Genomic DNA, 23,794 nt, shown 5'->3' on the forward strand with positions numbered 1-23,794 from the left:
ATATTATTATTCCTTAGATGCCTTCTTGTTTTCTAATAGACAGAAAGGGAGTTGATCTGAACAGGAGATGAGGAAGAAAAGAACTGGCAGGAGTAGAGGGAGGAGGAACGGTAATGAGGATATGTTATGAAAGAAAATCTCTTTTCAATAAACAGAAAAATTAAAAACTAACCTCTTAACTACAGCTTGTAAAAAGAGTATAAAATATAATAGCTTTATTCCATTTTATAAAACATAAACTATTAACCTCACAGTAATTTGAAGCTCCTGGTTGTGAAACATGTTATTGTATAAATTGTGTGGCAAGTGTGCCAAAAATAGTTTTAAAATATCTTTTCCTAAATTTCCTCAGATTCATTAAATGTTTCACTTTGCTCTCTTATCTCTCCTCCCTAGAATATTTTCCTGGTAAGGTAAAGGACGCAGTTTCTTTATTTATACATAAATATAACCCTACTGACTATGTATAGTATAGTGGGCTCCATAAGGATTTGAATAAATGCAACCATGATAAAATCATGTGAGTGCCTGTGTGTATGTATGTATACCATGTGCATGCCTGGTACCATGGGGTCTAGAAGAGGACACTGGATCTCCCCAAACTGAAATTATAGATGGCTGTGGGCCACTTGATGTGGACAGCAATAACTACACCTGAAGAACACAAGTGCTTGAGACACTTCTAAGAATGAACTTTCTACTGATTGTGTAAACTAATTTCTACATGAAATAATCCTCTCATACTCCCTGCTGTTGTTGGGCCGAGGCACATTTCATATTAATTTGTTTTTTTAATTGTCATCAACAAGAATCTCCTGAGCCCCAGCATGTGAGTAAAAGGTACTATGCTGTTCAGTTAATGTGTGCAGAGTCAAGAGTCATAAAACATTCAACAAAGCTTAAATTATTTAAATGGTATGTCGAAGTAATGCTCTGCTTTGCCACAAACATTCTTGGAATTTTGTCCCTTTTTATGAAGATTCATAAAGAGAAGTACCCAATTCATTTAATTTTACCATAGACATAAAAATATGTAAATTATTCTATTCAATATTGCTGTCATTAGGGAAGAACATGACACATGGTTTGATGGGAATTAATCAGGAAAATGTGGTATGGGCAAGTTCAGGGGGCCTGTGGTTTGTGCAGAGGACATGATGAACAGTAAATAGGTATCTGTGGTGATGCCGTGCTTGTACAAATAAAGCCTGTCTGAAGGTCAGAGAATGGAGCTTTGCACTAGCTAACCATAGAGGCCTGGAGGTCTGTATAGGCAGACAGGAAGTGAGATAGCTAGGTAGAAACAGGATATAAGCAGGGAAATACAGGAACTCGATGTCTTGTCTGCTGAGATGCTAAGGAGGTCAGGTGTGCTATGGCTTGCTCCTTCTCTCTGATCTCTCAGCATTTGCATCAATATCTGACTCTGGGTTTTTATTACTTAGGTCAATTAAGAACTCCATTTATAGGTATTGGACAAGTATTATAGAAGGAAGGCTCCTCCAATTAATATTAATTCAAATAGATCAACATTTCTTAAGGTCCGGTGGTTGAAATAGATTATAAAATCAGATAGCACACCACCTCAAAAATTCAGAGTAATTGATTGTGTAGTCAAACTTGTGTGGTTCCCAGACAAGAAAGTGGAGTGATAAAAGGGCATGGTAAAGGGAACTCTTATTTCTGCTAGGTCAAAAAGCCAAATGGAGTCAGAATCTCTTTGAATGTCCATGACAGAGATCTTGCACATTACTGAGAAAAACATACAGAACAAAACTATATTTTGAGTGGAGCTATGCCCTGGCCACTTCTGTGTTTCAGAAGGTAACTCTGGCATTAATGTGGCAGATAGAATGGAAAAATGAAAACTAGATCTAGGAACATGTATGCCAGAAGAATGTTCATTTTGCCACAAACAGTTTTGAAATTTTGTCCCTTTTTTTAGAAACTGTAGTGAAGAAAACAAATGTCATTGTATTTGAGTGTGCATCCTGTAATACAGGGAAACATATCCACATAGGTAGAAAATAGAGAGGAGGATGTAAATCTGGTGGTTACGAGAATATATAGTAGGCTTAGCGTTTTTGCCTACTATAGGAAATGGGAAGCAGAATGGCAAGGATTGTGTATTGGTCAAGGGAATGTTGGTAAAAGTAGAATTTGGAAGGTAGAATTTGGGCCCTTCCATGGTTGCATAATACCCATTTTGGCACCTCAATGAATTTGAAGACTCTTTAGAAAATCTAAGTGTAGATATCTAGCAAGCAAATGATGCCCTGAAGAACTTAATTAGAAAGAAATATAGAAGAGAGAGGCATTCAGAAGCAAATTTAGTTGTTAACATTCCTTGAACAACAGACAGAAATAATTAAAACATCTGGGTGTCAAAATACCATCTTACATTCCATTCTATACTTGTTTATCTATCCTTATAACACTTCATCAGTGAAGGACACAACTTTACAAAGTCATATTTATTATGAATACCTGTTTATTTTCTTACAAGATAATATTCAATGTTTAAATATTATATAAATATGTACATTTAAAATTTATAATATCATGCTCAAAAGTCACTCACCCAATGATGCATTTTGGAACTTTTTAGAAAGTGTTATTTTATGTGTGCGGGTGTTTTTCCTGCTTGCACATATGTGCACCATGTGCCTGCCTGGTGTCTGTAGAGGCCAGAGAAGGTATCAGATTCTCTGAATCTGGAGTGGAGCTGTGCTGGGAGTGGGTGCTGGGAATCAAACCAGGTCCTCTGAAAGAGCAGCCAGTGCTGCTGACCACTAAGCCAACTGTCCAGACCCAGAAGTGGACTATCTCTAAAAGTACCATAAAGCAAAGCACTGGAACTGTATGAGGCCAATGCACTGTGAGCTGTTACCTCCAGGGCCCCGTTTGCTACACAAAAGAACCCTCTAGTTTTTTGAATATGCAAAAAACTCTTAAAAGTTTGGAATGAATATCAAGATCAAAGATAAAGTTTGGTATTGGCTGAGCTGTCACCATGGGAATGTTATGCTTCCCTTATTTAGTTCTGTTAGTATCCAAAGGCCAAGGTTGGAGCTTATGATAAACATATAGGGGTTCAGCTGGCTCACGTAGAAAGTAAGTGATATTTAGTAAAATGTAAAATGAGTGTTGACTGGCCTACAAGGTGGGTGATTTTGGAGGACAAACAGAAAATAAAATAAATTTAGAGCATGAAAAATAACTAAAGCAAAGGAAGGAGGTGCATTTTAACAGCTACAAGACAGAACTTAGTCCAGGAAGTTCTCAAAAAATGGGGCCTATCAATGCTCATAGACCATGGATCTGGCCCTACAAGCTCCCCTTATCCTCCAGGGTCATCTCTCATGAGCCCCATATCCTCTAGTGTTGGCTTTCACAGGCTCCCCCACATCTTCCAGGATCAGCTCCTTCAAGGTGCCCCATCCTCCAGAGTCAGCTCTCACAGGCTCCAGGACATACTGGTCAGCTTTCATCGTGTAAGCACAGAGTGCTTTCCTCTATCAGCTCCTAAGTCATCTTCGTTATCTTATTCGGATGTCAGTTCCTGAACGAGGCTTTTCCTCACCCCACACCTGAATTCAGTTCCCCAGCTTTGGCTGCATCCTCCTCTCTCTCCATAGTGTAGTACTGGTGACAGATGCCTCATCCTCCTCTCCCTGTAAAGCAGTACTGGATACAAGCTACATGTTCCACACTGCAGTCTCAGAAAGGCACCAAAGAATCAGAGTGACCCAGGTGAGTTCTACCCAAGCATGGAATGGGACTCAGAATCGGCACTCTGTACCATTGTAGAGTGTGACCTCTCTTAACACATGATGTCATGGCTAACATTTGCTTGTTCTTTTTTCTTCCATACACATAAAAAGATTTACTCATAATTAACATTTTTAAATCCTAGATGCAGAAAATTCATAACTAATAGAAAAATACGTTTGTACATAGACAAGAGAATCAATATTTACTGTGCACCCACTAATATTTCAGACATTGTCTTTATTTTATTCTTTTAACAACCTTACAGTGTAGGCACCCACTAATATTTCAGACATTGTCTTTATTTTATTCTTTTAACAACCTTACAATGTAGGCACTTCCATTTAAATATTAAAAACTTCAAAATTGATGCTCAGAGTAACAAATAACAGTGCCAGGATGTATAAACAGGCCTGCATTATTGGAAAGCTGTGTGTTTAGGGCCCGTGAGAAAGTGGTGATGACATGTGAGGTGTGTGTTAGAAGACTAGTTAATAGGATTCTGAACTGACCAAAATAAACACTAGAGAAACCAAACACAGGCATCAAGGACATGATGGCTAGAAGCATAATCAAATCAGATTATAAAATAAAAGGGGAACTTATTGTGTAAGAACAGAGTGGAAACACATGGAGGTGGGGTTGAAATACCATAGCAAGCAGTTTGGGATTCTATTGTATACAGCTGTTTAAGTGCAGTGACTTTAACAGAGAGAGAGTATGTAACCAATGCAGGAATATATTATTATATTATTCAAATTTCATAATACAATGTCATTCATTAAACAGATTATTATACAGAAAGCTCATCCCTCATCTAAAAAAAAAACATATTTGGATTGCTTGTCCTTTCTAACAAGCTATCAAATCATTACAGAGACTCTCACAAACATTTCTGACAATGTTAGGCAGAATGACCTCACCCTCACCTGTGTTCTCATGGTCTTTCTATGCCCATTTTGTGTTTGTTATGTTCCCAGGAAAGAACAGGAAACCACAAAGGCAGAGATCATGTTTTATCCATCTTAATCCCCATGTTTCAAATGATGCCCACTTGGAAAGTAAGATATAAAATGATCTATACATAACAGACACAGAGGTGCAAGAATTCTGATGGTGACCATGCATACAGTCAGTGCCTTGCAGACAAAAGTGGTACAAAGTACTAACTCTATTTCTCTGATGTCTGAAACACATATGTTGGCACATGTTAATATTCCCAAATATTAGATACGGAACAGCAGCTCACTGAGGTTAAAAATCTTACCCAAAAAGACAAAGAAATTTGAATCTAGGATGCTATGATTGGACACTGTGGTCACCATTTTTCCTAATGTGCACTATGCTGCTCCCTAAGATAAAGTAACCCCCTAAAGCCTATCTCTTGAACTTGTTACAACTGAAGTATCTTGGGAAACACTAGAAGGACCTGCTGAGGGCTCTGAAAAGCAAAGGAAAGTGAGCAAAGTTTGGAAAAGAGAGGATGTGCTCCATAGAACTGTGGGTCTCCTGTTTCTTTTCCTTTGTTTTTACTTCCTTACATGGAGCCATGTCTGGCCAGATTTGTAAAGGGGGTACTGAGAGACAGTACTGGGAATAGAGGACAATCTCCACTTCTTTCCTTTTTCTCTCTTTCCCCACTTTGTTCTAAGGGAAACCTCACTCTCAGTAACTGTATGGCAGTGTAGACAGATAAAAATCTAGCCTTTAATCCCAGCACTCAGGAAGCAGAGACCGGCAGATCTCTGTGAGTTCAAGGCAAACCTAGTCTACATACGTAGTTCCAGGATACCCAGGGATGCACAGAGAAACCCTGTCCCTAAATAAATAAATAAATAAATACAAAATTCTAAAACAATCTCATCTTTATGTCAAGAGATTAGTCAGGAAAGAAGCCCCTAGAAGTTCTTGGGGAAGGGATGTCCCAGAGAACGTGAGAGAAAAAGGAGAGAGAGCTACAGGAAAAGGCCCCTTCATTTTGTGAGCACTTCTGAGCTATGCAGTCCTACAAACAGCAGAACAGTGGGTCTGAAAACTGAAATACAGTTTAAGTCAACTCCCAAGTGTCCAAACAATTCACGAACCGTACATACATAGGGAGTACTTAGAACAGTTTAAAATACAGTGGGTATTACACTGAATATAGTGCATTGGAAACACTTGTCACAGAAAGTGTTACTCTCAACTGGCAGTCTGAACTTAATTCTGTTAGTTGCCTGGTAAACTGAAAAAATACAATCCTTAACCACATCCTAAATAGTTGTCCTTACACCCACAGATAAGAGTAGTCTTCACTCTTCATCAAAGAAACTTCTCCAGATCTCTGTGAGTTTGAAGCCAGGCTGGTTCCAAGGAGTTCCAAGAAGCCAGAGCTGTTATACAGAGAAATCCTGTTTTGAAAAAAGGAAGGGAGGAAAGGAGGTATGGAGAGAGGGAGGAAGGGAAGGAGAGGGAAAAGGGAGGAAGGAAGGAAGGAAGGAAGGAAGGAAGGAAGGAAGGAAGGAAGGTAGGAAGGAAGGAAAGAGGTAGCAGATAGAGACCAATAAAGAGAACCACAGTAATTAAATTACAGTCCTGGAGGCCAATCCCAACTGATACATCTGCTATAAAACCCCTGTGTCTAAGGCTTGGATCACTGAGAAGGGGGCTGAGATATTTTTTTTCTGGGTGGTTTCTTTTTTCTAATAGATTTTATTTAAATTAGAAACAATCTTATTTTACATATCAATTCCAGTTCCCTCTCCCTCCCATCCCCCCATGTCCCCCCTCTATCCCCCCAATCCCATCCGCCATCCACTCCCCAGGGAGGGTGAGGCCTTCCAAGAGGGATCATCAAAAATCTGTTAAATCATTTGGGGCAGGGCCTAGGCCCTCCCCTGTGTATCTAGGCTAAGGGAGTAAGAGCCAGAGGGACAGGGAATTTTCTATGAGATTATGTCCCTAGTAATGTCAGAAGCTACATCCATAGTCTCACCAACATGACTGCCTAGCATGAGCTGAACAAGGACACCAGACATGCCAAAGTGGATGGGGCAAGCCCAGGGGGCTTCAACCCTACATAAAGAACGACAGGCACCCCAGTAATTCTGTGAGACTGGGAGCAATAGTTTTCCCCAGGGAAGACCACACCAGCTGGTTACCCATACAGAAAAGTACCATTACACAGACAGAACAGGTTGCATTTGTGTCATAACAGAAGTTATCACCCAATTGGGATTAACAGACATCTATAGAACATTCCATCCAAACACAACAGAATATACCTTCTTCTCAGCACCACATGGAACCTTCTCTAAAATTGACCACATACTTGGCAACATAGCAAACCTCCACAGATACAAAAAAAAATTTTTTTGAAAAAAAAACCCTGTATCTTATCAGACCAACCACTTTAAGATTAAAATTCAACAGCAATACAAATTGCAGGAAACCTACAAACTCATGGAAACTGAATAACACCCAGTTGCACCAATTCTGGGTGGAGGAAGAAATTAAAAATGAAATTAAAGACTTCCTAGAATTTAATGAGAATGAAGGCACAACATACCCAAACTTATGGGCCACTCTGAAGGCAGTGCTAAGAGGGAAGTTCATAGCACTAAGTGCCCACATGAAGAAACTGGAGAATAGTCACACTACAGAATTGACAGAACAACTGAAAGCTTTAGAACAAAAAGAAGCAACCTAACTGTGGAGGAGTAGATGCCAAGAAATAATCAAACTGAGGGATAAAATTAATAAAGTAGAAACTAGGAAAACATTACAAAGAATCAATGAAACACAGAGTTGGTTCTTTGAGAAGATCAACAAGATAGACCAACCTCTATCCCAACTAACCAAAAGGCAGAGAGACAGCATGCTAATTAACAAAATCAGAAACAAAAAGGGGGATATAACAACAGACACTGAGGAAATCCAGAGAATCATCAGGCCATACTTTGAAAACCTGTACTCCACAAAATTGAAAATCTAAAGGAAATGGACAATTTTCTGGATAGATATCACTTAACAAAATTAAACCTAGAAGAGATAAGCAGTTTAAATCAACCTATAACCCCTAATGAAATAGAAGCAGTCATCAAAAGCCTTTGAACCAAAAAAAAGCCCATGGCCAGATGGCTTCACTGCAGAATTCTACCAGAAATTCAAACAAGAGCTAATGCCAGTACTCCTCGAATTATTCCACACAATAGAAGCAGGAGGGATGTTGCCAAACTCTTTTTACGAGGCTATAATTACTTTGATACCCAAGCCACACAAAAAAATACAACTAAAAAAGAGAACTACAGACCAATATCCCTCATGAACATCGATGCAAAAGTACTCAACAAAATATTGGTGAATATAATCCAAGAACACATCAGAGAAATCATCTACCATGATCAAGTAGGCTTCATGCCAGGGATGCAAGGATGGTTCAACATATGAAAATCCATCAATGTAATCCACAATATAAACAAACTGAAAAAGAAAACCACATGATCATCTCACTAGATGCTGAAAAAGCCTTTGACAAAATCCAGCATCCCTCATGATAAAGATCTTGGAGAGAACAGGAATAACAGGAACGTATCTAAATATGATAACAGCAATATACAGCAAACCAACAGCCAACATCAAATTAAATGGAGAGAAATTAAAATCAATTCCTCTAAAATCAGGGATAAGACAAGGCTGTCCACTCTCTCCCTATCTCTTCAATATTGTACTTGAAGTCCTAACTAGAGCAATAAGACAAGAAAAGGAGATCAAGGGGATACAAATTGGAAAGGAAGAAGTCAAACTTTCACTAGTCTACATAAGTGATAGTCTACATAAGTGACCTGAAAAACTCTACCAGGGAACTCCTACAGCTGATAAACACCTTCAGCATAGTAGCAGGATACAAAATTAACTAAAAAAATCAGTAGCCCTACTATGTACAGATGATAAACAGAATGAAGAAAGAAATCAGAGAAATATCACCCTTCACAATATCCACAAACAACATAAAATATCTTGGGGTAATGCTAACCAAAAAAGTAAAAGACATGTACAGTAAGAACTTTGAGTCTTTAAAGAAAGAAATTAAAGAAGATACCAGAAAATGGAACGATCTCCCATGTTCTTGAATATGTAGAATCAACATAGTAAAAATGGCAATCTTGCCACAAGCAATCTATAGATTCAACGCAATCCCCATCAAAATCCCAACACAGTTCTTCTCAGACCTTGAAAGAACAATTCTCAACTTTATATGTTAAAACAAAAAACCCAGGATAGCCAAAACAACCCTGTACAATAAAGGAACCTCTGGAGGCATCACCATCCCTGACTTAAAGCTCTATTATAGAGCCATAGTCCTGCAAACAGCTTGGTATTAGCACAAAAATAGACAGATAGACCAATGGATTCGAATTGAAAACTCTGATATTAACCCACACACCTATGAACACCTGATTTTTGACAAAGAAGCTGAATTTATACAATGGAAAAAAAGAAAGCATCTTCAACAAATGGTGCTGGCACAACTGGATTCACACATGCTGATGATTGCAGGAAGATCCATATCTATGACCATGCACAAAACTTAAGTCCAAATGGATCAAAGAACTCAACATAAATCCAGCCACACTGAATCTTCTAGAAGAGAAAGTGGGAGATACCACTGAACGAATTGGTACAGGAGACCACTTCCTGAAGATAGCACTAGGAGCACAGACATTGATATCTACAATTAATAAATGGGACCTCCTGAAACTGAGAAGCTTCTGTAAGGCAAAGGCACAGTCAGTAAGATAGCCCAGAGAATGGAAAAAGATCTTCACTAACCCCACATCTGACAGAGGTCTGATACCCAAAATATACAATGAACTCAAGAAGCTATCCACCAAAACACCAATCAATGAAATTAAAATGTGGGGTGCAAAACTAAACAGAGATTTCTCAACAGAAGAATCTAAAATGGTTGAAAGACACTTAAAAAAGTATTCAAAATCCCTAGCCATTGGGGAAATGCAACTCAAAACAACTCTGAGATACTACCTTACACCAGGCAGAATGGCCTAAATCCAAAACACCAGTGACAGTCTGTGCTGGAGAGGATGTGAAGAAAAAGGAACACTTCTTCATTGCTGGTGGGAGTGCAAACTTGTAAGACCACTTTCGAAATCAGTTTGGTGGTTTCTCAGGAAAATGGGAATCAGTCTACCTCAAGATCCAGCAATTCCTCTCTTGGGCATATACCCAAAGAATGAACATTCATACAACAAGGACATATGTTCAACTATGTTCATAGCAGCGTTGTTTGGTATAGCCAGAACCTGGAAGCAACCTAGATGCCCCTCAACAGAAGAATGGATAGAGAAAATTTACACAATGGAGTACTACTCAGCAGAAAAAAAAAAAAAAAAAGAATCTTGAAATTCGAAGGAAAATGGATGTAACTAGAAGAAACCATCCTGAGTGAGGTAACACAGTCACAAAAAGACAAACATGGTATGTATTCACTCATATGTGGTTTTTAGACATAGAACAAAGGTTTACCAGCCTACAATCCTCTTCACCAAAAGAACTAGGAAACAAGAAGGACTCTAAGAGAAAAATGCATGGTCTCTGGAGAATGGGAAGGGGCAGGATTTCCTAAGCTAATTCAGAGCATGAGGGTAGGGGAGAGGGAGCTGGCAGAATTTGAGGAGGAGAAGAGGAGGGGAGAGGAGGAAATGGAGGAGCAGAAAGGTTGAGATGGGGGAAGAATAGAGGAGGGCAGGGTGAGAGATGTCATAACAGAGGGAGCCATTATATGTCTGAGGAGAGATCTGGTACTAGGGAGATTTCCAGAGATCTACAAGGATGACACCAACTGACAAACTAACAATGATGGAGAGGCTACCCTAAATGCCCTTCCCCTATAATGAGACGAATGAGTACTTTATATGCCATCCTAGAGTCCTCATCCAGTGGCAGATGGAAGCAGAGGCAGACAATCACAGCTATACACTGAACTGAACTCTGGAACCCAGTTGCAGAGAGGGAGAAATGAAGATCAGGGGGGTTGGGACCAGGCTGGTGAATCCCACAGAAACAGCTGACCTGACAAGGGGGAGCACATGGCCCCCAGTCTACTGTCTGGGCGGCCATCACAGGACTGATCCAAACCCCTGAAAGTGGATGTCAACGAGGAGGTCTCAGCACCCTATGGGGCCTCTGGTAGTGGATCAGTATTTTTCCCTGGTGTAAGAGCCCATCCCACGTGAAGGGATGCTCTCTAGGCCTGGAAACATGGGAGAGGGCCTAGGCCTGGCCCACTATGATGTTGTGGAATTTGGGGAGCCCCTGTGGAGGGCCTTACCCTCTATGGGGAGCGGAGGGGGGAGAGAGAGGGGGCTGGTAGGGGACAGGGTGGGGATAGGAAGAAGAGATTGACATGTGAAATTATAATTTTGTAAAAATAAAAAAAAAGAAATAACACATGTCAGTTCCATTTATAGTTTCTTGATTAAGCAACTCACCTAGTAAGTCCTAAATTGTAAGGCTAGGAGAAGTGTCATTAGCCATGTGACTAGAAAAACAAGGGAAACTTCAGAATGCCTACCAGAAAAAAACAAATGAAGAAATGACAATCTTATCAATTCTCTGCAAGAAAATCAGTAAAAAAAAAATGGAAATGAAATATTGGAAAAATATAAATATTCCAAGGGTTATAATAAGAATTATCATTTAAACAATACAATGAGTAAAATGTTCAAGAAAGAATCTAAAATTATTCAACACACCAAAAGTAAGAAATTATGTCACATTTTTTAGAAAAGACAGTGGGGCTGGAGAGACAGAGCAGCCAGTAAAGGCAGGGTCACAACTAAAAATATAAGAAGACAATAAGCACACGACACTCCTAAAATGAAGCAGATAATGAAATTATAAAACAAAGACTAAGGCAGTTACTGATATTCTTGAATGAAAGCATAAAATTTTTCAGCAGAGAAAATTATAAAAGAACAAAATGAAATTTTAGAAAAGACTTATAGTACTGAAACTAATTTTTATTATATGTGTTCACAGCAGATAGGAAAGAGGAAATACTTAGTGAACGAGTGTGAATTCACAGAATCTATACAATCCAAACAACAGGGAAATGAAACGATGGGGGGCGGGGAAAGAAACCTTGAATACAGTTTCTGCAGCAACTTGGTTCTGCGGAGATTCTGAGAACTGATGACTGAAGACCTCCCACATTTAGGGAAAGGTATACATGCACAGATTCAAGAAACTCACTGAGTGAGACAAACTCCATTCGCTAACCCACAAAAAACTAATGACTAACTAATACGCATCGACATATTGCAAACAATCTGGAAAAATCTTGAATGAAGGAGGAAAAAATGAGGTAATGGAGGTAGGGAGACAATCAGCTGAGTGACAGCAGATTTCACAGCAGAGACCACATCAGAGAAAAGGGAGTGGCAAAACATTTACAGTGGGAAGACTACTGTCAAGACAGAATGTCATATTCAATAAAAATATTTTCTGAAAATGAAGTGAAATAAAAAAAACACTGTAAGGGCTGGTGAGATGGCTCAGAGGTTAAGAGCACTCACTGCTCTTCCAGAGATCCCGAGTTCAATTCCCAGCAACCACATGGTGGCTCACAACCATCCGTTATGAGATCTGGTGCCCTCTTCTGGTGTGGAGATATACATGGAAGCAGAATGTTGTATACATAATAATAAATAAATAAAATCTTTTTTTAAAAACTCACTCTTTAAAAAAAAAAACACTGTAAAATAAAAGAGAACTAACAAAACCCACTATGATATTGAATCTCTAAGACAAGTACTTAAGTTTTCCTTAGACTAAAAAAAGATGATAATAAACAGTAACTTAGGTCTTCAAGATAAAGAAGCTGAAAATGGTGTGGTCTAGGTAATTATAAAAGATTTGCCTTAATAAATTTTAAAATTATGCATAGCTGTTGAAAGAAAAATGTCTGATGGCCTTTTATATATATACACATATATAGTATGAGTGTACATATATGAATGTATATCTATGTGTGTGTCAATTATGATATAATAATGGGAGAAAAATGACTTATGTCCTAGGAAGGATTTTTTATTTTTGAGATTATAATACAATTACATTATTTCTCCCCCTTTTATCCCTCCCTCTAAATCTTCCCATATATCCCCTTGGTTCTCTTGCAATTCATTACCTCTCTTTTCTTAATTGTTATTGCATGTGTTTACATTCAAGCATATAAATATACATATTCCTAAATAAACCTGCTCAGTCTACATCATGTTGCTTATATGCATGTTTTCAGGGATGATCATTGGTATTAGATAACTAATTGGCATGCTCTTCCCTGGAAAAGATTGTCTCCTGCTCTCAGCAGTCCTTAGTTGTCTGTGGTTCTCTACTCCCCATTCACTTCAGCATGTCTATTGTTGTTCTTGTTCCAGCTCACACTTGGGCACTTACATTGGTGAGACTATATGGGTTGTAATGTATGCCATTACAAGGGGACACCGTCTCATAGAAAATCCACAATCCTCTGACTCTTAGAATCTTTCAGCCCCTCTTCTGCAATGTTCCCTGAGCTTAAAGTGAGGAGGTGTTTTGTAGATAGATCCATAAACTGAGCTTCACAATTCAGCATTTTGATTGGTGTGGTTTTCTCTAATGGTCCTTACTGGGGTGAGGACTCCTTGTAAGGTTTTATACTTTTCTTGATAAAGTTAATAACAACATTAAGATATATCTGTATATCACTAAAATAATGGAAAGAGATATATAAAAAGCCATTTGACAAATTAAAATGTAATGCTGAAATAAATTCATATAATTAAACAGAATCACAAACAGAAGAAACAAATATTTCTAGAATGATAGAAAAATGCAAGCCTATCAGCAATTATTAATTATAAATGGCCTAATTACTTAATTAAAAAACAGAGACTATGAAAATGCATAAAGGAAAACTAAACCATTCCTTTCTAGAAGAAACTCACAGTAAATATAAAACATAGGTAGGTAAAAAGAAAAAGATTGAAAAAGACATGCCTTGAACTGAAGTGATAAAATAATCATGTACTGGACAGAATTTTGGAGGCATATATTTAGTGGTCTCAAGTGAATAGACCACAGAAATCACTCCTATCTTAGAACCTCTGGACCCTCAGAACATACTGCCTCTGTCTCACATCCAGCTGCTAAATATCTGAGGAAATATAAAATCACTATGGTTTGGAAAAGGTCAGTTCCCACATACCCACCCACACCTTACCAGAAGAGCTTTTGTTAAGGTAACCAGTGACCTCCCCAAGTCAAGTCTAAAGGATATTTTCAACATCTGTTCTACTGTACTTCCAAAGCACATGACACTACTGACTACAGATTCTTCTTGCAATATATTGTCCCAATAGTATATTTTTGGTTTTTCTTCACAGCCTCCTTTATAACTCGAGAATTATAAGTTGAATATTCCAAGTTTTATACTCAAGTATTTTTAGAATGAACTTTAAGAATGTGTTAATGAAAAAAAGAGGACGATGGGCCTAAGAAAGAGCAGAGAGCTCAGATTTTGAAATATACCGATGCTGTTGTAGACAGAAAAGTACACACTCAAGCTACAGTACAAAGCAGAACAAAATGATGACACTGAAAGTGTCAGGATAGCAAATAATGCTCCTGAGGTGAGCAATCAATTTGCTATCTGGATAAAGGTTATTAAACTAATTGCACGCACGCACGCACGCACACCGCCCATTTACTCACTAAATACATGGCAAAGCCTAAAGCATTTGAACATTTCTCAGTGATTTCACAATGTCTGTGCGAGGAAGTAGTACCATCATCCTCATTTGCAGTTGAAAACCTAAGATCCAAATCCCATTGTTAGCAATGGATAGAACTAGAATCTATCTATGTACCAGATGCGGCTGAGGCAACCAACCCTTCTAACACGGATGTGACTTAAAATCCAAAAGCTGATTACTAATCTAAGGACAACAAGGAAGCAGTTTAGGAATTGCATTTATAAAATGAATCATTAAACTAGCAAAATAGCCACCTATGTCTAGATTTCTAACTATAAAAATGAGACCCTATGTAATCAAAACATTGCATTTTCAAAAGTAACAGAAATGCTCTTACTATGTGGGTTATAATTTATTTATAACTATAATTTTCTGTTATAAAGAATCATGTTAATTGTTATAATGTATAAGTAGCATTTCAAATGAATACACACTCAAAGCTCATTCTTTTAACCCATCAAACACTATTGCCTCTTATCCACATCAGACAAAGTCTAAGGTTTGCTCTTCTCCCTCCCTCAAAGTTCTTCAGAGGTTCAAATTAGAAAGATCACATGCAAATGCCTTGACAAAAAAATCACTATGAAGATTTGTCACTATTTTAGAAATAGTGATGCTCAACAAACACATAATAAGCAAAGAGCGCACATACAAAGACACCGAACTTTCCAGGATGATTTCACATCACCAAGACGAGTCCTCACAGAGTATGCTCCTTGAGAACCATTCGAGAATGGACACATCTCATGTGTGAGGAGATGACAGGGTGTGTTCAGACCAGAAAGGCAGTTTTGGTATAACAGTAAGTAAAATCTCATCAAAAAAAGAAACTGGCTAAAAAAAACTAACAATTAGAGAAAAAATTTCTGTTCATCAAGTTTTGCCTTTCTTAAAATACAAGCAATTAGTTTTATGTGACTTATAGTAACAAACAACAAGGATTGGTACAACCCAACCCAGTTAACATAATCTAAACAGTACAATACAATACTAACAAATGAGATCAGAGAATAAACAGGAAGAAAGGTAAATATGTAACGTCAAATGTTCAAATATGCAGTGCTCTTTAATCTTAATCTCTCTTAGTAGAGGTCAAAGGATCATTATACTCTCATTAAAAATCTAATAAAGGAATATAAAATTGCACTGACACCCTGGGTCCCAAGTAACTGGCTTTTGATATTTATTAGATAAATTCCTAATATTTGTCTTCATAAATATTAGGTATCAGCTGCGGTCAGACTGCTCTTGGCCCAGGGTGTCTTTGTGGCAATGGCAAAAACCTCAAAAGTGCTTGTATTTGTAGAGCTTATCTAGGGTTCAACTGAGGGCAGGGAGCAAACTGACAATAAGCACATACATAAAATAACCCCATAGGTCAGTGGAGGACAGGAGCTGTGGCAAAAATAGTAAAGCAAAGAAGGTAGAAATGTGGGGCAAAGAGAGGCAGGGAAGAGTGAGACAAGGAGGGAGGGGTTGGCTGGTGGCTGCAGTTCCAAACACCACAGTCCCAAAGGTGTCACTGAACTGCTGGCGGTGGAGTTGAAACCAGAAGGAAAAAGCAGAGCCAAACCACAATTCTTACCCACGTAAGGTCAGCCACTTTCACTCCTGTGCTATTAACTGTCATCATTTAAAACCTGTAGTTTTTACATAGAAGTCACCCCCATGCATTATAACCAAATCAAAAAAGGACAATGTACACTAACAACCTTCTGAATGTTTGTTACATTCCACGACATCACGAATATATCATTTTATAAAATTCCCCAAATGCATATCTCAAATGTAGATTTTTTTATTTTTAGTTTTAAATTAGCCCAAATATCATCATGGCTAAAATTTTAAGACATAAAATGAGTGCTGAAACAGAATTTTAATCATATAGATGAATCACAACACGCATCTTTAGCTAGGCATGTATTATGAATAAGTCTAGTTTTCTACAGAGAATAATCACATGTTCTAATTACCATTTTGGTTATACACATAATTAATAATATTCTGTCTTAATGGGACACACTGAATCTTCAGACAGTTATAAGCTTTAACTATGCATACTGCCAAACCCAAATGTCAGCGCACTGCCTAACAAAGGAGTCCTGATGTAATATTTGAGCGTGATAACAATATGCATGTCTCTGATACAGTGCAAAAATTAATTGCTTTTTTCTCTCTAACATTCCTCCATACTAATTTTATGTTATTTGATTAATCACTTATCCTAAATTACACACACACACACACACACACACACACACACACACACAGCTATAGCCAAATGATCTTATGAACAATAAAAACATAAATAAACACGTGACCCAAGACCCAAAGAATACGAAACCATTATGGCCAGAACTTACTGATTGTAAACTTTCATTCTCTCTTAGACAAGCTGTGTGGAGCTCAGATTTCAGAGTCTCAATGTGATTTCGGTGTGATGTCATTTCCTTCTCTAACGTGGAGATTCTGGCACTTGCAAGCTGGTAGACATCCATGAAACTTTTAATCATGGCCTTGAGAAATAAAAGTAATGTCACTTATAATCCAAATAAAGTTGTCGCCAAAGCAGATTTACTGTCATTTGAAAGCAAAATCATTAAAATTTAAAAAACAACTTTTATAGTTTCTAGAAAATAAAGATAAACCTCGCATTTTATATTGAAAATAGTCACTAAGAAAGCTTTGGGATGGGAAGGGAAGAAAACTCAGTGGGGAAAGTGCTTGCTGGGCAAGTGCAAGAAGCAGAGTTCATTCCATGTAAAAGGTTAGGCCTAGTGGTACACACTGATAACCCCAGTGTGGGAAGACACAGCAGGATTCATGGGGATCACTGGCCACCAACCTACTGAACACTCAAAAAACAAGGTGAATGGCCCCGAAGAAACAAGACTGGCCATCACATGTGCACATACACACTTGCACACAGAGATGTAGACATGTTCAGAGAGATAAAAGTTGGGTGGGGGAATAATTGATCCTTTATTCCAGAGGATTATTTACTTTGATCTATTGAGGAGATGTACTTTGATCTATTGTGCTTAAAATTTAGAACACAGGTTTTAAATACGGCACACTTACATTCTGCACTAAAATTAAATTCAGGTTATAATTTGACCTAAATTTTCATCTTATAAGAGACAACACATGGGTATATGAATTACATATTAATATTTCATTATGAGCTGGATTAGTAAAACTTCCAGTCTACGTAACAAATGTTTTGAAACAAAAGAGCTCAAATAATCCTGTGACTAATTGCTGATTGCTCTACTGAGAGGAAAGTGTCATTGTGTCCTCAGATACAATCTGCATCATAATAATAATACAAGCAGGTGCAGGCTAACTTACCATCTTCACAAAATTGTACAGACTGGGGGTTTGCTGAGCTCTGCAAATAGCTAAACCATATTCTATAGACTTTTCCTTAAAGAAACCTTCTGAGAATTTTAACCCAAAAGACCCTATTATACCCTCTTCAACTTATCTTACAAAGTGCTTCAAGTACATCAACATTAATTCAAACATTTCAAAGATATGTGCAAAAATAGTACTTTTGAAGGAAATGTTCCTACTACAGACATCACACAACGAAAGACAGAGTCTAAGAGTGTGCAAATTACATTCAGTCTGATGGTCAGAACTGAAAAAGCCTTGAGAGACCAGCTATTTATCTTACCAATTCTGAATGCATGTGGAAAATAATTCAGTGAACAAGTAAGAAATAGTGTTCAGTGTCTGAGAAGCAGAAGTAGGCTAGTTACTAGAAAATTCAGGGGTTTCCCCTAATAAATTCCTATTTGCCCTCAAACATCCTTCTCAGACAGCAGCTCTTTCAAGAACCATCTACAAAGCCCAAAAACAGTAGTTAGCTTCTGTCCTCGATCCCTGTGGGCTGCTCACACCAGCTTTGATTGTCGCATTCATTGGAGGCATTTATTATGTTACATGTTTTTCTTCTTAACCAGACAAGCAGTTCGTGAATCCAGGCTCTATGTCTACACATGTCTGAATCCCTGAGAGAGTAGCCCACAGTGAGTATTTGAATAAATGTGTGAAGTAACAACTTTTGAAGAATGCATTAATTAAAAATTAGAAGAGATGAAAAACCACAATCTACCTATTGGTATAAATTACCTTATAGAAAAGAATAAAGATACTTGGAAAATATCATCTTAATGTCTGATCTAATGAATAAATTATTAATCACATTTTTCTCAATATGGAGGGAAAAAAGCATAGCTATAGGTATAAAAGAAAATACCTAAATGTAAATTCTCTGCCCAACAGTAAATCATGATTACAACCTGGGGTGTGGGTAGATATCCCATGTCCTAGCCTACCCCACCTTGAGTCATTTTAAAGAAAGTTTGTATCTAATACAAACAAGGTATTTTCTGAGGGGTCAAAAGTATGTAAAACTCAGACACAAGTGAGGCTGGAGATATACTTCAGTGGTAGAGTGTGTGAGGTGTGCATTTATCCCTGAGGTGGCAAAACATCCAATTGTATCTGTTTCTTCCTAGATCCAATCTCTCTTCATTGTTTTTAAATTCACTTCTCTTCTCCAGTGAGATGCTAAATCCACCCAGTTCTTTTTCTGTTACATACACAGCACTGTAGCACTGTGTTCTCAGGAAATACCACACAATCTCCAGGGCCTTCATCTCCTCCCTTGCTACATAAAATAGGAATAAAAGTTACTTTCTTGTCAACTTCCAAAACTGTTGTGAGACTCAGACATCTAAAATACATGGTGTTTATTAGTTATTCACTACAGTCAGGAACTGTAGTATAAGCTTCATTACATCTCTCTATAGTAATCACATAGCACAAATATTGTCTTTAACTCTTCAGGACAAAGCAGAAGAATGTTATCAAGCTAGCAGTGTGGCAACAAGATTCAAACCAAGGAATATGTAAAGCAAAGCTTTTCCTCTAACCTACTAATTGTATTGTTTCTCTTATAAGAAAGATTACTAAAGTGATAAACTTCTGAACCTCACTGTAATACTAAAGTTCTATTTTAACTTCTGCAGTGAAATCCTAATGACATAACCTTTGATAAGTAATTCACAAATGTGTGTATATACACACATATAAAGTACACATGAATATATTCTTGCCACATAAGGATCTAAAATGTATAAATGACAGCAAACATTCATAACTGCTTACTGAATGAAAATGGGGATTATTCTTCAATCAGAAAAATGCTCTTAGATTATCATTTCAATGAAAAGTCACAAAAGTCACAGCCTTTAATATTTTGAGATGAAACAGTTCAATATTTTAAGAGCAATCCTGCTCCCTAAATTTGTAGAAAGTATTTCCTGAACTCTTGGATGTAAAAGGAATAGATAATAAGAAATCCTTCAAAGCTTGTTTTGAAAACATAAACCATATAAGGACTTAGAAAATAGTTCTCCCAGCTTGCATAAGGTCCTGGGTTTGACACAATACCTCAAATAAACCAAACTGTGAAATACAGGGTGCCAGTGAAAATCCAGTTCCTTGACAAGGAGAAAGGCACCCCTTGGTATAAGTCATAAAAATACTGATCTGAACTAACTAGGGGTGTGTGGGGGGGAACAGGAACAAGCATCTCATGACCAATCCTCTGAAGCTGACACTCTCACTACACACCCTGTTCAGGTATCGAGTCACCACTGTTTCACAGTCAGGACAGAACAGCATGAGACCATATGCAGCATGCCCAGAATCTGAGTGCCCTACGCCATCTTTCACCCCAGGGACTTAGCATATACCCTGTAATGAAGTCTGTGCCTCAGAGGGGTTCACATAGCTACCTAAAAATGGGGGGAGGCATTCTGAACCAAAAAAGGATTTAAAAAATTGAGATAAAATGTAGTATTAACAATTGCCGTTAGCAAGGTGAGAGAAGCAAGACTTATACTGCCCGTCTCCATCACTTTTCAACTGCTGTGATAATGACCAGAAGCAGCACCCTTCACAATAACCACAGTTAACATAAAATATGTTGGTCTAACTCTACCCAAGCAAGTGAAAGACCTGTATCACAAGAACTTCAATTCTTAGAAGAAAGAAATTGGAGAAGATACCAGAAGATGGAAAGATCTCCCATACTCATGGATTAGAAGGATGAACATTGTAAATAATGGCCATCTTACCAAAAAGCAATCTACAGATTCAACACAATCCCCATCAAAATCTCAACACAATTCTTTACAGACCTTGAAAGAACAATACTCAACTTCATAAGGAAAAAAAACTCAGGATAGCTAAAACAATCCTGTAAAATAAAAGAATTTCCAGAGCTATCACCAGTCCTTATTTCAAGCTCTATTATAGAGCTATAATAATAAAAACTTCATAGTGTTGGCATAAAAACAGACAGGTGGATCAATGAAAGCAAATTGAAGAGCCAAACATAAATCCACATACCCATGGATACCTGAACTTCGACCAAGAAGCCAAAATTATACAATTGAAAAAAGAAGGCATCTTTAACAAATGGTGCTGGTCTAACTGGATATCAAAATGTAGAAGAATGGAAATAGATCCACACTACAGAGGGGGAGGGTTGTAGGAATCAGAGGGGTTAAGGACATACCAAAAAAACTATCAGAATCAACTAACCTGAGCTCAAAGGGTCTCACAGAGACTGAACCAACAACAAGGGAGTCTGCATGGGACTGATTTAGACCTTCTGCATAAGTGTGACAGTTGTATAGCTTGGTCTTCTTGTGGGACTCCTAAGAGTGGGGACAGGGGCTGTCTCTGATTCTTTTGCCAGCTTTTGGAATCTATTCCTCATACTGGTTTGATTTGTCCAGCCTTAATACAAGTGAGGTACCTAGTCTCACTGTACTTAATATGTCATGTTTGGTTAATATCCATGGGAGGCTTGCCCTTTTCTGAATAAAAATGGAGGAGTGGATTGGGGGATAGAGAGGAAGTGGGGGAGGGACTAGGAAGAAAGGAGGGAGGGGAAACTACAGTCAGGATGTAAATAACAGTATTAATCCTCTTCATCATTTTAAAAAGAATTAAAGATGATACTAAAAAATGGAAGTACTTCCCATGCTCATGGTTTGTATGATTAATATGGCCACCCTACGAAAAGCAATCTAAGTATTCAATGCAATGCCCATAAAAATTCCAATGCAATTCTTCACAGAAATTGGGAAAATAATCTTAAATTTCCTAGGTAAACACAAGAAAACCAAGATTTCCAAAACAATTCTGTAAAATAAAAGAATCACCAGGATTATCACCATGTCTTATTTTAAGTTATACAACAGAGCTATAGCAATAAAAATTGCACAACACTGGCATAAAAAACAGACACACTGACCAATGGAATGTAATTGAGAACCTGGATAAGATCCATACTTACCATAATCATTAGCCGTTAGAGACATGCAAAGCAGACTCAAAATAAGGAGTCGACATATCTACATATATTTAGAAACTGACATCTATGAGTATAGCTAGAAAGAAATCTGGCTATGACCTCAAAGGCTGATGAGAAAACACAGTAACAATTCTCCTAAGTTGCTGGTGAGAATGACAAGCAGTACACTCATTCTGGAAAAACAGCCATATACTTACATATGGCCCAGCAACCACATTCCTAGGCATTTACCACAGAGAAAAACGTGGGACCACACAAGCAGTGCACAAGTGTTCATAGCAGGTTTATATGTGGTAGTCAGAAACTAGAGACAACAAAATATCCTTCAGTGGAGGAATGGTGAACAAGAAAATCTACTGATGATGCATTTTAAGAGCATTAAGTTGATTCAAAACATATCCCTAAAACATACATAGTCCTCTGATAATGTAGTTGATATATATATACATACATATGTATATGTATATATATATATATATATATATTAATTATACCACATATGTCAGTTTTCTCAATTTGATGATTGTCCTAAAGCTTCATGATACCACACTGTGGAAATGGATCGAGGGCACACAGGAACTTCTATTACTACCTTGGCAACTTCCTGTGAATCCATAATTATTTCAAAACTAAAAAGCAATCTACAATACTCTAATATCTATAAAGAGAATTAGCCTTGTGGTTCTAACTCTGTCATATATTTTTCTGTTTGGGGTAGTAAACTAAGTGCATAGGAAGCATAAATCCAGAGTGAAGATTCAAAGTGGCTATTCAAGCCATATAAAAGTTCACTGAGGTATATAGACTTTGGATCTGGTCAATTTCACTTTGTATTGTGTATTTTCAAGTTTATAATAAAGTTTTCACTTAAAAATAACTTAAGATGGTGGGGTGATGCCATTTATTCTGCGAAATGCATTCAACAAACATTTACAACAACTAATGAATCGCTTCTCCATGCAAACAAGTCATGGAACTAGTATCATTTCAGCTGTGTTTTGGTTAATTTATACATACATACATACATACATACATACATACATACATACATACATACATACGTGAAAGTGAATCATGAATCCAAGTTCAATTTCCTCTTTTGGCATTTGAAATGGCCCCAGACTTGACTTCTCTCATCACTCAAGATTTTTACAGCCACCCTCTTTGAAGGATGTAAATATAGTAGCTTTTCAGGTATGAGAAGGGCCTCGTGGGAAACCATGTTCAGCAGAGTTGCAGAATATTTTCGCAGCAGACTTTTTTAGAACGATGTTTTCTTTTTATCTTGTTTAGACTCTAAACTTTTTTTTGGCTTCCACTCAACCGTGGCATATACAACGTAAATGTGCCAAAAATAAAACCAACTCTTTTTCAAATATGTTATTTTCAATCAGAATTGAATCAAGGTCAATTTTAAGGCTAAGTGCAGATGCTAGATTGATGATGATTACTGTTCTTATTGTGCTGGAGGTTAACATAATGGAGTACTAAAGGGACAAATAGAGAAGAAATCATATGTTGGATTCCTACATGAGTACAGAGGAATGACTGAAGAATAATTGAAGACTGGGGGAAAGTTCCTATTAGGAACCTTGCATATGGACACAAAACCATGAAAAGCATCAATAATCTTGGAAAAATTCAGAGTAGTATTTTTCTCGGAAGATACTGCCAGATCAATAGCAGCTACAGCTGCAACACAACAGTCATAATAAATTACCTTGCTTTGGGAACTTCAACTTTAGGTATCTACAAAATGCTTATTATATAGATAAGGTATAGGTTGCCAGTGTGCTTATTAGTGTGTTGCAAATAGAACGTGATCAGC

The 23,794-nt window shown here is 37.6% G+C and overlaps 1 protein-coding gene across 1 annotated transcript in view; it reads right to left on the reverse strand.

Moving 5' to 3' along the window:
• LOC100756343 (coiled-coil domain-containing protein 171) overlaps window positions 1-23,794 on the reverse strand; it is a 332,880-nt gene that overhangs the window by 41,844 nt on the left and 267,242 nt on the right. The window contains exon 25 of the mRNA XM_035439823.1: window positions 16,931-17,083. Within this exon, the coding sequence (XP_035295714.1) occupies window positions 16,931-17,083 (153 nt within the window). The remainder of the gene's footprint in view (window positions 1-16,930; window positions 17,084-23,794) is intronic.

The sequence above is a fragment of the Cricetulus griseus genome, chromosome 2, assembly GCF_003668045.3.
Source record: "Cricetulus griseus strain 17A/GY chromosome 2, alternate assembly CriGri-PICRH-1.0, whole genome shotgun sequence".
NCBI lineage: Eukaryota > Metazoa > Chordata > Mammalia > Rodentia > Cricetidae > Cricetulus > Cricetulus griseus.